The 16,062-nt window shown below is 39.2% G+C and overlaps 1 protein-coding gene across 1 annotated transcript; it reads left to right on the forward strand.

The window, feature by feature from the left end:
- Positions 1-11,467: 11,467 nt before the first annotated feature.
- LOC126756689 (zinc finger protein 567) lies at positions 11,468-13,183 on the forward strand. The gene is made up of 2 exons (XM_050469931.1): positions 11,468-12,078; positions 12,156-13,183. The coding sequence occupies exons 1-2, from the start codon at positions 11,673-11,675 to the stop codon at positions 13,028-13,030; spliced, it is 1,281 nt and encodes a 426-aa protein (XP_050325888.1). The 5' UTR covers positions 11,468-11,672; the 3' UTR covers positions 13,031-13,183.
- Positions 13,184-16,062: the final 2,879 nt, after the last annotated feature.

A 16,062-nucleotide genomic window follows, 5' to 3' on the forward strand; every position in this document is an offset into this window, starting at 1 on the left:
TTTTTTGCTCATAGTACCTTGTATAATATAATCGATAATAAGCTTGAGATTACAGAATTCGTGACTTATTTTATTTCAAATGACATTATGACAGCAGCTGCTAAGCTTATCATCACCCAAAACCAAGCAACATTAAATTCCTTCATTTGATTTATTGAAATTTGTAAAAATCTAAAAATAAATTTCGACTTGTAATATATATAGCGAAATAGCCTGTCATTGTTATGAAAATATATGAAAGCAATTAACAGGTATTATATATACATACATACATATACATATATATAATATTATTTCGTATGTACATATATATTGATAATCAAGTAAAAATATTTTATTGAATTTTTTGGAGTGAATGAATGGAAAGAAACTGAAAGCATGAGTCCCGTGTAAAAACATGTGAAATTTTTATATTAAGGAGTCAGTAAGGTAATATTTTTTCAATTTTTTTTTTTTTTGTATTTTCTTTTCCCTTATACTCTTGGAATGAATGTAGAAACCCACTTTACCATTGGAAGGTTTCGAAAAATGCCCAAAAATAATAATACCGCTCGACGTTCGGAGCGCTCCGAGTGCACACCTCAAACTTTAAACGCATTTTTCTCAAAACACAATTACATTTTTTTTAATGTTCTCAAAACGCCTGGCTATCGTTCCTACTAGATTTATAATTTATTGACGATGTTATGACAAAATTTATGTTAAAAAACATGGGGAAAAATTAAAAAAAAACGTTAAATACTTTTTTACTTATCAACATTTCTTCATGATTCTAGTAGGGACGACAACCATTCACGTACTTTTTAAGAATACATTTTTTAAATTTGTGTTTCAGATGATCCAAACATGTGAAATCGTGTACGCCAGTGAACGTGCCAGAAAACGCATCTCATTCACCCAGCCATTTCTTCGACAGATGTCATCAAAAAATTCCGAAAAATTTGCTTATACACTCCACGATATACCTCATGATATGTGAAAAAAGTTCTATTTTAGAATAAAAATATCTATGAAAAAAATGTCAAAAAAACAGGCGAGATTACCCTATTGACCCCTTAAAAATTATTATTATTTTTAATTTATATTTTTATAATACAATTTTACTTTATAAGCTAACCAATGAGGCTATGTCATCACTAAAAATAGCAACAAGCTACTTCATTATCAGACAGGGGTTGGGCGCCTAGTCATAGCAGAATTGCTGGCAACTGCAAAACCGATAAGCCAGCCAGTGGATTGGAACCAAGTTTGGTCTCTGTTGCCATCTTGAGTTCTAGCACTGGACCAATGAACCTCGCAGACGCTAGTCAACGACCCGTTCCCGTACGACAGCAGGAAACTTAGTCCTAAAGTAGAACGAAGGAGAACTTCTGAACTACTTTCGCTTAGCAAAGTTCATCTTGTCGAAATCGTAGGAATTCTTACCATTGTCCAATAAGCTTTCATGCGGTAAGATTAACGACCTTCACGGACCCCAGTTATTAAAGTTGTATGGGGGAAGGACAGATGAAAACAATCAGGAAATTTCTCCGCCACTGTCAAGCCTTTGCCAGACTGAGATTGAAATAACTTGGTACTCTTATCTTGGTTGAACCAGATATATGTATAACAGAAACTGACATTAGCCGTCTCGACAAAGCTTAAAGCGTTTGTCGAATTTTAATGGTCTTATGATATATTCTAAAGGAGTTTTAGATAACACAACATACCGCCTTCTAAGCTGTCCAAATGAGATCACTGTTAGGATCGTTCTCATAACCTAACCTTAATGTAATTATAATTCCCTGAACATGGCATATTAAGTTTTCTTTGAACTTTGTAATACCCACAGGGAAACATCGGAGACTCTATAAAATATATGTACTATATATGACGAGCTTAGTCGTCTGTCTATTCGAAATTGAAATTTTGCGCACGTTTTTTTTTCTTTTTCGAATAAATTGTTCAGAACCACTATAGTTATATATACCTTAACCCTTGTATTCAATAGGTTAGTTTTGGACCCAATCTAATGTACATACATAGCGTATACATAAGTATATATACAATAATTTGCATGCACGTAAACTAATTTTTATGACGCTTATCAGTCTGCAATTATAATTTATGCGATTAGACGCAACGTGAGCTTCCATACAAGCCATCGCTCTAGTATTACACTGTACAACACTCGACTGTGTATTGGACCAAATTTTTTTTGAGGACGGATCATGATTCAAAAAGTAATTGCTGCATTTTTCGAAATCGAAATATATTCGAATTAAATTTCGCCTCGAATTTCGAATTTCGAAATTCAAAATTTTTTAATTTTCTTTTATTTCAACGGTGTCCAACATTTTTCGGTTTTTAATATTATATGACAGTTGTTGCAAGGTTTCATAGTCGGGTTTATATTTTCGAAATATACAGGGTTTGTCCGGAAAGTAATCGGACTGAGTCGATTCAAAAAAATTTATTGAGCCAATCGTAACAGTTCTTTAAAAACTTTCAAAATAGGCTCCTTCTGCGTCGTTGCAGCGCTGCCAGTGCGATTGCAGGCGTCACGGAAGGAATAGTCTTGAGAGCCGAGGTGTGTGCTGCTTGGATCTCCTCTGTCGTTTAAAATGCTTGCCTTTAATCGGCCTTTTCAGGCAAGGAAAAAAAGGCCGGGGGCCGCATCTGTGCTGTAGGGCGGCTACCGAAGCATTGGGATGCCGGCCTTGGTTTGGTAGCTGTTCACAAGGAAGACGGTGTGAGCCGGGGCGTTGTCGTGGTGCAACTTGCAATGGGCTGCGATCCCTTGTCAAACCCGATTGATCCTTCGTTTGAGTCTCTTGAGGACTTCCACGTAAAACTTGGCGTTGACGGTTAGTCCAGGAGGAACAAATTCATGGTGGACGTTGCCTTTGATGTCAACAAAGACAATGAGCATTGTTTTCACTTTGGATTTGCTCATTCTTCCGGTGTTCATCAGCGACCTCTTCCCGGCCCTCCAAAAAGGCCTGGTGCCACCGAAATACACCATTTCTTGCTAAAGCAACATCTGGGTAAGCATGCTTGATCATATCAAAAGTCTCTATCGCAGATTTACCGAGCTTCACACAGAATTTAATCGTGTATCTCTGCTCTAACGAACGCTGCATTCTCGGCTTGCACCATCCATCTATATTTTTTGAAGATCCGACTTTGAAACCTTCCAGCATCTGTCATACGTATATGATTTTGATCGAAATATATTTTATAGCTTGGAAATAAGTACGTAGAAATATTTTTTTTCCTTATGATTCAAAATCTCAAAACAATTTTTTTTCGTCCAAAGTCCACCCAGCAAAAAAGTCGAATTGGCCGTATAGTGTTATGTACTCAAATGTTATTGTTATTGTTTTTTTTTCTTCTTAGTTTTAATATTTCACATTTGTTTAATGTTCAAAATTATTGTCATGTCCTTGACCGCTGTTATCACCCAACACTTGGGTGGCAAAAGAGTGATTAATAAAGAGTGAATGACTTGCTTGTTGTGTGATCGAGTGAAAGATGATTTATTATATTTTGACTGTACAAAAATAACATCCCAATTTCATATGAAGAGTTAATATTTTTAATTTTTAATTCATTAATTTTTTAAAACTAATGTTGATAATTTAAAGTAAAGGACATATAAGCGATAAATTTATTGACTGGTGAGTGTGACCGTCAGCCACTGAGCACATGTGCTTATTAACTGCTAACTAGCGACTCAATGTTCAATGTGCCAATGTTTACAAACAGAAGACACACACTTCCTGACAAATATTTAATATATAGATATTGTCGATTGACCAAGGTAAGAGAGCACCAGCGTCAAAAAGAAGAAAGGAGCATGAATTATAACTTGAAAAAGCAGTTTTATGAAGAAATACGAAAAATGTCTTGGACATTAATTAATAAAAATTTTCCATATAAAGACTTATTGTTGGTCCATCAGTTTGTATGGTAAATATATGTGGCAACGCCGTATTCACCGCTTATAAGCAACCCTTTGTTACGTTTACAACACCATCCTTTAGCAACGCTGTACTACCTTTTTTCATTCTAGCTGTAAGCAACCCGTTTCCCAGAATCCTATCATTATTCCCTTTTTTCTACAAATCGTCATACCGAACGGACGTGTTCACGGACAACCTTTCGCCTTGTTAAATAATATTTAAGTATTTCTAAATAAACTGGAATTAAACAATAAACTTCCAAATATATAATATAGTGGTCCAATATCCGGGATTAAAAAATGATCAGTTTCTTGGAGAGAAAATGGCCTGTGCAAAATTTCATATCGATAACTCGAAAACTGAGGGACTAAGTCGCGTATATGCCAACAGATGAGCAGAGTAAAATCGACTCAGCTGATCATTTATATAGCAGGTCAATTGAGAAGTCGACTTGACATATAGAGAGAGCTACTAGAACTTAAACCATATGATTTTTAGTTAGCCCTAACCTTCAAACAGCGAGTGTGTATAAACTTGACAGCTGTCTGATCATTAGTTTGTGAGTTATAACATTTTGAGTGAAGTGACTTTTGTTATTAGGAAAAAATTGTTAAAAAGGAATTTCGCATTTTGATAAAATATTGCTTTTTGAAGGGAAATAATATAGATGAAGCAAAAACTTGGCTTGAAGACGCGTTTGCGGACATTCCTCCAAGAAAATCAAGCAAAAAGGATTGGTATGCTAAGTTTAGAAGTGGTGAAATGAGACCGGAAGATGGTGAACGCTGTGGACGTCCAAAAGAGGTTGTTACCGACGAAAACATCAGAAAAGTCCACAAAATAATTTTGAATGACCATAAAGTTAAGTTATTTGAGATATCTTCTTTTTCTTTATTGGTGAGACACCGATACTTACGCGATCATAGCCGAGTTGAGATATCAGATACTCTGAAGATACCAACTGAACATGTACATCTTATCATTCACGAATATTTGGGTATAAGAAAGTGGATGCCACGTGAGCTCACTATTAACCAAAAACAACTACGAGTTGACGTTTCGTTGCAGTGTTTGGAGATGTTAGAGAGTAATAAACCCGAGTTTTTGCATCGATATGTGACGGCGGATGAAACAGGGCTCCATCATTTGACTGTGAAGTTCAATCGACAGTCATCTGAGTGAATTGCACAAGACGAACCCGCCACGAAACATGAAAAAATGGAATAGTCGACTGGCAAGGTTATGGCCTCTGTATTATTGGATGCGCATGGAATAAATTATATTGACTACCTTGAAAAAGGAATGACCTTCAACAGCGAATGTTAGATAGCGTCCAACTGTTTGAAGAACGAAACGAACAAGAAAATGGAAGTGCTGTTTCACCAAGATAACGAACGATTTCACAAGTCAGATAAAAAAAATCCATGAACTGGAATTCGAATTATTTCCGCACTCACGGTATTCTCCAGATCTGGCTTCCAGCGACTATTTCCTGCTCTCAGATCTTAAAGAAATGTTCGCTGGAAATGAATTTTGAGGTTATCTACTTTTTTAAAGAAAATACATAGACATTTCAAATTTAATGGGGAATGTTTCGTTCCGAATGTGGCGATTTCACTTGTTTATATGCCCATTAAGCTAGAAATGAGTCTCATCGCTGGACAAAATTTGGCTCGAAAACGGCGAATCTTTTTTTCAAAAGTTTCTAGAGCGAAGCGATGTCACTTGGGAAGGTGAAGCGGCTTCAGTTCTTGCACAAGCTGTATTTGGTACGGTTTCAATTTAAGATCTCGACGTAAAATGCGCCAAGTCGTTCCGTACATCAGTCCGAGTTGCTACGAACGGCGTCGGATCGACTCGCCACGTCTTCGTCGTGTGCACTCTCAGCTACGGCTGCTATATTTTCTTCACTGCCTGCTAGACGTAGTCGATTCGGTGAAATATTATCCAATAAGGTATGCTGGGTGTCAATAGTCCCATTATGTTGACCATAAGTTGAGCGAAGCGCGCGAAACACATTCTTTGCAGAGCTTCATTTTTCGTAATAAAGTTGAACGATTTGTAAACTTTGCTCAGGCGTAAGTCTCTCCATGGTAAATGCCAAACAATACTGAAGAAAACTAATATGACAACTTGACACGACTCACACGGGATCTGTCAAAAAAAGCCAATTGAAAAAAGTACCTCTACTTGGATAATCCTTTACATAAGGTATCCGATGTTCCCTTATAGACATGCCAAATATTCTACACACTAAATATAATTTTATGAAACACATCGTTTCTCACAGCAAAATGGAAGCCTACTATATAATCACATATGCTTTGTAAGCCTCAATGAATACAAAGAATTTTCCACAGAAATTCAGAGTTCATTCAACTGACATAAGGAATAAATGTTATGTTTCATTCATCTGAACACAATTTAGTTTTAAATGTACATACGTACAAAGAAATACATACATATTATGTATACTCATGCGGATGTTTTATGTAAATGAGTGATTAATGGAAAGGAAAGTGCTTATCAATTAGCAAGAAGTATAGCCTTCTATACAATGTATATGCAAGCTTCGTCGATTGAATTTGAAACACTTGCACATTTTAATGTACGCGTTAATATTTAATACTTTTTTACTGTCTAATTACTTTTACTCTCCAATTTGGAAGCCTTCTTTGGAGAGCGAAAGAGAGAGAGATGATTTTTGCGAACTTTAAGAGCGAATTGATATCTAAAGTGAATACTTCATCTATTCTCATGAATTGCAAAGCTCGTAAGGCTCGTCAGAAGCATGGGAGGAGTCGCTACACTTTATGCATGTATCGTCGTTATTTATGATCATCCGGCTCATTAGGCCAACAGCCGTCCTGCAGTCCTTTGGAGACTCTATAAATAAAAATCATGCTTGATCTTGGCGATCTTGCCTTAAGAACAAAAGCATTCCATCACATCATGATCCGCCTGTCCAATTTAGAAATTTCATGGTGTATCGTTTTTAGTGACTTATGTATTACTTGTACTAGTCCACAGGAAATAGTCGCACGGCGTCAAATCGCACGACCGAAGCGGCCAATTGACTAAGTTATTTTGTGAGATAATACGTTCAACAAACTTGGTTTTCAAAAAATCGATTGTGACATTCGCTTTGCTGGCTTGTGGCGTCGTCTTATTGGAACCACATATTGGCCAAGTCGATACCATCCATCCATCGGGCCAAAAACATTCTGTTATCATTGAGCGGTAGCGATTCCCATTCACTGTAATGTGCCGGTCTTGAGCATCACTGACGTCGCCGGCCCATAAACCGCACCAAACCAAACCCAATTTTTCCAGAAATGAGCCTCATCGCTGAAGATGATTTTTCGATGAAAATCCGGATAATTTTCAAGTTGTTGCTCAGCCCAATTCACGAACATATGACGATTCTGGTGGTCAAGCGGCTTCAATTCTTGCGTCAATTTGATCTTGGAGGGATGTAAGCTAAGATCTTTTCGCAAAATTCGCCACAACGACGTCACAGAGATGCCCAATGCTTGAGAACGACGTGTGAGCGACTGATTTGGGTCTTCGATTATGACGACCATACATAGGACGTAGCGCTCTTAAAGGTGAGGCCACTGACTTCGAATTTCGGTAGTAAACTTTATTAATTTCGACACGTTGTTGGATCTTATATCTTTCCATGATGGCGTCGTTCACTGTCCCTATTGGTCTACTTTTGTAGCTCTTTATTGTGAAACCCTATACATACACTATAACATAATATCCATGAAACCTCATTTTAAAACCAAGCAAGGACCCAACCTTCAATAATTATTTTTTATAACAAATTTTGAAGAAACATATCAAAATATTTTACAATTTTCATATCACTATTTATTGTAATAGGTTTAATTGAAGCTAAATGTGAGGTGGGCGGTCTAATCTTGTACAATTTCATTACATAAGATATATACGTCGAACTTTTTCAGTATTTCTCGTGTAATTTTTTAAGAGCATTGCACAATAATATTGAGTTCAATTCCATTCGTCATACGGAAAATTCTAGTGCATTAGTACAAGTATAACCTTTACCCTGTCGCATTTATTTCAGGAAATCATTATGTAAACAAAACTATCACACACTTTAAGATCATAATGCCAGTGTATAAGTATTCAAACACGAGTATTGTGAGTCAGTTTGTAATTAATTGTTTACCAGTTGGAAAATTTATGCCTGAATCTCGGAAAGGTTTTCCGAAATATCTGAAGTTTGCAATAAATCTCGACTTTTAAACCAAAACCAGTAACAACAGATGCAGACTCAGGCGACTGCTATGAGCAGTTTTTGAGATCACCTTTATTTTGGAGTGGAAAGATTACATTTATGCTAGTCATACCTTTTGCATAAAATAATGTTATGGTATGGTATATACGTCAAAGAAATGCTGGCTGAAAATAAATCGTCGAAACTGATGAAAATCGTTCCATAAAAATTGTATCGAAAAGTAGGCTATTTCAAGCCTATAGGCTGATAGTCCGTGCAGACTAAAGGCGAATTCCTTAATACCGTTTTCGAGTTCAAACAAGGGTACCTCAATGTGAGCTTAAGCAGGACGAAAAGAAGTGGTTTAGCTCTTAATACGAATTAAACTTTTTTTCCAGCAGTTATAAATTCTGTATGCATTCTTTCTCCCATTGGGGTCTCTCGACTTCACCCGGTCGAAAAGATAACTTGGGCCTCATCCTTCATAGAACATTATTATGAAAGTCCAATGTTGAGAAGAGGGTGAGGCAGATATTGGTTGCCTTAGGTGTTCTTCGAGCGGCTCTCTTTGTACAACGCCAACGGTTTTTTATTTTTTTTTTTAAATAGAACTCGTGGTCATACCTTGCCGGTGCATTACGGCGAAAGTTGCTATCAGACTCCAGAAAATTGGATATTTTACATAAAATTCCGAAACCTTCTGTCACTTCAACTATATTTCTGATAACTTGCACCTCTGCGCCGCGGAGACTACTCTTAGCGGCATCTTCTCCACGCATCTATCTCCGAGATACATATATGGGAATGGGACGAATTCGCTGGAGAAGAGGCGCAGTGTTGGTGAGAAAGTTTTCTGGTCGGAAGCTCTCAATCAGATCACCGAAGTGTCTTTTAAGCAAAAGTGGCATTCATGAAAGTAGCAGCAGATGTACTTCTTCGAAGTAAGGCTTCTTTTAGGGATATATGTATGTATGCAGTCACTCCTTTAGCGGAGCTGCTGCACAGACCTTGAGCTGGCTGACAGTGAGCTGAAAACTAGTAAAGGACTGCACGAACTCATTAACAATTCAAGCTACTTCCATTTTAACTTGTTTGGGTGCCTGACCACAACGGATAAAGCCGATGAGATTGTACGAACCTTACCTCAATTTCTTTAGTATGGACGCTGCGCGAGTTCAGCAAGTGTTGCTCAGATATCAGCACAAAGCCTTCTGGCCCAGAGTGAAACATAAAGAGTCCATTGATCTGTTAGCTGGTACAAGTTATTCGGTATAATTATACGATACATATCAATTTGTTACGGTCTTTTTGATCTATAACAAACAGTTCCAGATATTATAATGGACAGGCATCTCTAGCTGTCCAAGTGGAACTATTTATGGCCTCATGAGAAGTCAGCTTTCGGCAACAAGGTAGGTTCCAAAGTAAACAGGACTTTTTAAATCTAGCGCCCACTAGTGGCGCCATCTATAGGTCGACCGGTGCGTTAGAATCTGATATCTTTATCGATTGTCCAGTGTTCCATTTCATAGATTTGAAGTGAAGTTATTGCGTTTTAAATGTCAGTATGTTTGTGTTATCGGTGCGAAAATGAGCTTCGAATAAAGAGCCAACATTAAATTTTGTTTTAAAATTGGTAAAACTTTTACCGAAACATTTCAATTGATGAAACAAGTTTATGACGATGATTGCCTATCCCGTAGCAGAGTGCACGAAGGGTTTCAACGTTTTCAAAGTGGTCGTGAGGACATAAATGACGATCAACATGTGGGCCAATCAAAATCCGTCATCACCGGAAATTCCATCGAAACTGTGTGTGAATTCATCAAAAGTCAGCCGAAATCATCATTGAAATTCATGGAAATGAAATTGAACATCTCCAAAACATCGATTAATCGCATTTTGACCGAACATTTGGGCTTACGAAAGGTGTGTGCACGGTTTGTTCGCCACAAATTGACTGACGACCAAAAATTGCTCAGAATCCAACATTCGAAGGACGATTATTTGACCAAAAATCACATTTTAACCATTAACCACTCACCGTATTCAGCTGATATGGCACCGTGCGACTTCCTGCTTTTCGGAAAAATGCATTTGCCCATGAAAGGAAAGCGTTATGCAGACATAGAGGCCATTCAAAAGGCTTGCACCGGCATACTGGCGGCTATACCGGCCAACGAGCTAAAACACTTGTTCGACATGCTTTTGGACCGTGCAAAAAACTGTATTGAAGCAGAAGGAGACTATTTTGAATAAAGTAAATTGATTTTGCCGAAAAAAACCATTTGTTCTGTTTTTTTTTTAAGTCCTGTTTACTTTGGAACGCACCTTGTATAATTCTAATAAACCATACGGATTTTTCAGCATTCTCTTGTATTGTGACATTGGAGAGAACTCTAAACTCTGTATTTGCTAACCAGACCCTAAGGCATCGTAATGGCCCTCAGCTCCATTGTTGTAGCAAGCGGATCCTGACAGATCTCTCTATATTAACGACAGTTTTGCTGGTCAATCACATAGTTTAATAATTTCCGATAGGGTATAAAGCATCAATGTTTTTTTCAAGCATTTTCTATTAAACGCTTAGTGATTAATCATAAGCAAATAATCAATTAGTGTAAACAGCAATGTAAACAAGAAGCAATCTAGATGCGCCAATGTATATAAACAGATTTGCATTATCAGCTAAAAGTCAGCTAATTAATGTCGTAAAGTAGAATGAGAGGAAAATTCCCTGTGATAGCAGAGCGTTGCGTTGAGCTCGATTAGCTGCCAAGTAAAACACTTTTTATGCAAAATAGAAACAAAATTGAAAGAGTTGCATATCAATTCAAAACAAAATATATGTATACATATATGTAAATTTGTTTTAAAATTTTTATTTATAAGCACACGAATTACAAAAATAACAATAGCTGCCAGATAAACCCCTCAATGCACACGAGAGTTTATCAACAAACGAAACACAATCTATGCTGCGTATCTCGGCTGCTTATCAGCCGTAAACGAAACTTGCGCGCCGAACTCTGGAATCGTTGCTTATCTCACGGCATTGCCGATTTTTCGCAGCATCAGCAGCTGAGCTAGCGGTCAAGGGCTATCAAGCGCAAACATTTGCTAAACATTGTGAATGCAAGTGAGCTGTAACGACAATAATAACAATACAAATAACAATAACAATAGCAAGTTGGGAACGCTGTCATCCACGTTTGTGTTATCACTACGCGGTGACCTTAGATTATGCTGGTACTTTCGATGTTCGAGAGCCGGCTGCTGGTCAATCGCTTTCATTTGGCATTGTAGTAGCGACCGCGGCGTTGAGAGTTACGGCTAGAATGCCTTGACGGACTAGTCAAGACTGGTTTCGAGCAACTCGTGAATAACAAATGCAACTAAAATCGGAGTTACGTGGAAAAAAGTGTGAAACTAGTGTTTTTGTTAGAGTCCCGCCATAACTGAAATATACAGTAAGTGCGACGATGAGTTTTCAAATTTGCCGTTGTTGTTTGCGCGAGAATCCTGCCGCTACATATGGCATTTTCGATAAAATTAGCTTCAGTGATTGTGTTAGTAACGGTAATTACAGCGTTGACGGTAGCGTAAGTTTGCGTGCCGCCTTACTGAGCTGTGCGCCGAATCTGCATGTCGAGCACGATGACGGACTGCCGGACGTCATATGTGACCACTGTTTTGTACGTTTACGCGACGCAATGGAGTTCCGACGGCGTTGTGAGGATAGCGAACGTGAACTGCAGCGCCGTTATGCGGATACGGAACGCGCCATAGAAGAGGCGCTACAAATCATCAACATGATGGATACTAAGGGTCAACAAGGCATCGCAGATTTGGGTTGTGTGACTGGTCTGCATTTAACTGGCGACTTGGGTAAGCCAAATTTGAAAATTAAAATGAAATGAACATACGTAAGCCTGATAGAAAGTGAAATACCACTCGTTTTTTAGGTCCAAATGAGCTCGCCATGTTGGATGATCTCTTGCAATTGGAAGAGCACAACATCGGACCGCTGCCAGTGAGTGCACAGCATATAACAGCGGTAGAACAGCCGCCGCCTCTAACGGGACTCATGCATAGAGCAGTGAAGGATATGCGTTTACTCAACGATACGACAACAATGGATCTTAAAATACAAATGCCTGTAAGCAACGTTGAGCCGGATATAAATGACGAAGCACCAGCAAGTCCGCAACATACCGACAGCTCAGCCTCACATACGGACAGCTCACAGGAGTGTACGCCGAAGTCGTTGCATCCCTGTTCCGAGTGCGAAAAGAAATTCACACGCAAATTCCAGCTAAAACTACACATGATCTCCGTGCACAAGTTGGGCGATGGACTGCAGTACGTATGCAAAGAATGCTGCAAAACCTTCGCTTCACGTCACAGCCTTAGCTATCATCAACGTTCGGTACATTCGGACGAGCGGCCATTTGCATGCACGCACTGCGATCGTCGCTTCGTTTTGCGCACACAACTCTCATCACATCTACGCATACACACTGGTGAAGCCAAGCCGCGCATCTTCGAGTGTCCGGTGTGTGACAAACGTTGGCCCACCAAATCGGTCTTGCGCACGCACATGCGCTCCCATGTCGTAACGCAAGAGCGTCCCTTTAAGTGTGGTCAATGCGAGAAGGCGTTCTTTACGCGCGGTCATCTGACCTCTCACCTGCTGGTACATAGCGGTGAAAAGCCATTTTCGTGTCCCACTTGCGGCAAGTCCTATCAGTGTGTGGGGAATTTGAATAATCATATGGCGCGGCAGCATGACTTCGAACGCAGCTTGGCACGGAGTCGCAGTACGACTGTCGAGATCTAGGAAATATATGTTAACATTTCATTATACTCATATAGGCATTATTATTGATATTACCATACTTCTAATTAATCGGTTTTTGTACTTACCAGATTTTATATACTGTCTGAGAATTGTTTGTTTTGAAGTATTAAATGCAGTGTTTTTTATTCCCAATTTCCTGGTATTTATTAATATAGTTTGTGGACGTGTATAAGATAGACTTGGCAGGTTGAACCCGAAAGAATTTTTCAACAGTCAGTAACATAACATACGATACTTATATACAGGGTTTGTCCGGAATGTAATAGGACCGATTGTCTTCCGTCGCAACTGTACTTCGAAGCGTGCGCGCACCGACTAGATTCGGTAAAGGGCGTTCCTAGCTAGCGAACGAGCGGCTAGTCAGTTGTCTCCGAGCACCTGGAGAGTCAGGAGAAACATTTTCGCGCGACGTGTTTCTGTGAGTGTTGCAAGCTGGCAATGCAGAGCAGAGCAGAGATATGCGATTAAATTCTGTGTGAAACTCGCTAAATCAGGGACAGAGACGTTTGACATGATCAAGCATGCTTACCCAGATGTTGCTTTAGCAAGAAGTGGTCTTTTTCGGTGGCACCAGGCTTTTTTGGAGGGCCGGGAAGAGGTCGCTGATGAAGACCGGAAGAATGAGCAAATCCACAGTGAAAACAATGCTCATTGTCTATTTTGACATCAAAGGCTTCCTTGGCGTTGACGGTTTGATCAGGAGGAAAAAAATCCATAGTGGACAATTTTTTTCCTCCTTATCAAACCTTCAACGCCAAGTTTTACGCGGAAGTCCTCAAGAGACTCAAACGAAGGGTCAATCGGGTGCGACAAGACATCGCAGCCGATTGGAAGTAGCGCCACGACAACGCCCCGGCTCACATAGCCCTTCTTGAACTGCTACCTAACCAAGGCCGCCATCCCAACACTTTCGCAGCCGCCCTACAGCCCAGATGCGGCCCCCGGACTTTTTTGTTTCCTTGCCTGAAAATGCCGATGAAAGGGGATCTAAGCAGCACGCACCTCGGCTCTCAAAGCTATTCCGGAGAATGTCTTCCGAGACACCTTCAATGCTTGAAAATCCCGCTGACAGCACTGCATCGACGCAGAAAGAGCCTATTTTGAAAGTTTTTAAAGAATTGCAACGATTGGTTCAATAAATTTTTTTAAATAGGCTCAGTCCTATTACCTTCCGGACAAACTCTGTAATAGCATCTTATCAAATTATTTTTCAAAATTGGTACAAAATTTTTTTATGTTCGTCTGACATTTTATCTCCACAAGTTGGATAAATGCCAAATTTCTTTAAGATGCGAACAGTTTGTCCGGCAAATTATGCCATGAAAAAAGCTGAACAACGGGTTTGCTGAAATTTTATGTTCCCCGTGGAAGCTTAGCTAAGGAATTCTTGAAAATGTTGCAGAAGTGTTTTGTGGAGTCTACTTTATAACGAACATTGGCTACGGTAGGCCAATGAGCCACGCATAGACCAGTTTTGGTCTTTTGCGATAACAGATGAAGTTCAGTTACTCGTTCAGAAGGAGTCCATGAGGAGTAGTCATCCTTTGGATGCCTGCGATTGACGCGAATTTAACAGAATATATGGCCTCACTGTCGATACCTCTTCCAGTGTACCATACCGTAGAGACCCCAGATGCTTACAGCGTAGACTTGCCTATGTTGTGTTGGTACCAGAAAATTAGCAAAGATTCTCAATATCGCTTATGGATCGACTCAACTCATTTTGTTTAATGTTTTAGAGACGAAGCGGGTCAACGCTAGACTCGTACCAAAAGAACTGATTTTTTTTCCAAAACGACTGCAAAGAGAGGTCGCAAAAAAAACCATATTGATAACATAGCTGAGTACCCTATATTTAGTAGAAACGAAGGGCTAGAAATATAGTATAAAAGACACTGATGAGCATTCCAACCGAGGCTAATAACTAGTGTATTGGCTGTGGAACTTACTTTCAAGGCGATAATCAAACTTGTAATAAAATACCGGAAAAAGTAGTTTGAATGTCAGTCCAGATGAAATTTAATCAGATATTATACGTAATGTATTCGTGAATCTTGGTCTTACAACGAACTCGTAATAACATAACTGTGTATGAATCCGAGCGAATGCGATCTCTTACGAAGTAACGTATTATAAAATCGGGGATAACTCCTTTCACTCCCGATATAAATTACAAAAATCGCAATAAACCAGTAAAGGAATACTCCAGAGGCATTAAATTTTATACCCGACCGTCAAGATATGAGATCTGCTTCTACTTTATTGGCGTAGACACCACATACGCGGTTATAACCGAGTTTACGAGAGATTTTTCATAAATTCGGACGACATGATCTAGCCAGCGTCTCTTAATTCGCTGAACTATGTCAATATCGTCGTATATCTTGTACAGCCATCGTTCCATCGACAGCGGTATACGCCGTTGCCAATGCGCAAAGGACCATAAATCTTCCGAAAAACTTTTTCTCGAAAATTCGTAACGCCGACTTATCAGATGTTGTCATCGTCCATGCCTTTGCACCATATGTATAGCAGGACGCGAATGATGAGTGACTTGTAGAATTTGGTCTTTGTACGTCGGCGATGTCATCGGAGTACGCCAACAGTTATTTACTCTTGTAGAAGATTGTACTTTCTCTATTCAGCTCTGCAACACGAATTATTTACTCCAGCAGTAGTGGAAAAAGTCGCATAATAGGAAGTCGCCTTGTCTGAAACGTCGTTTCGTATTGGTGAGCATTAATCTTTCTCACAATACCCTCGATAGAACCTTTTATGCGATGTTGAGGAAGCTTATCCTGTGGTAGTTGGCGCAGATTGTGGGCTCTACATTTTTGTCGATTTGGCAGAGCACATTTACATTCGAATCGTCAGGCATGCTTTCGTCCGACCATATTCTACAAAGAAGCTGATGCATGCTTCTTATTACTTTTTTGAATAGCTTGGCCGGTAAGCCATGGGCCACCACGGCGGGCGAAACTTACCCTAGACCCCATATAATTTACAAACCT

Source organism: Bactrocera neohumeralis, chromosome 4 (assembly GCF_024586455.1).
Source record: "Bactrocera neohumeralis isolate Rockhampton chromosome 4, APGP_CSIRO_Bneo_wtdbg2-racon-allhic-juicebox.fasta_v2, whole genome shotgun sequence".
NCBI lineage: Eukaryota > Metazoa > Arthropoda > Insecta > Diptera > Tephritidae > Bactrocera > Bactrocera neohumeralis.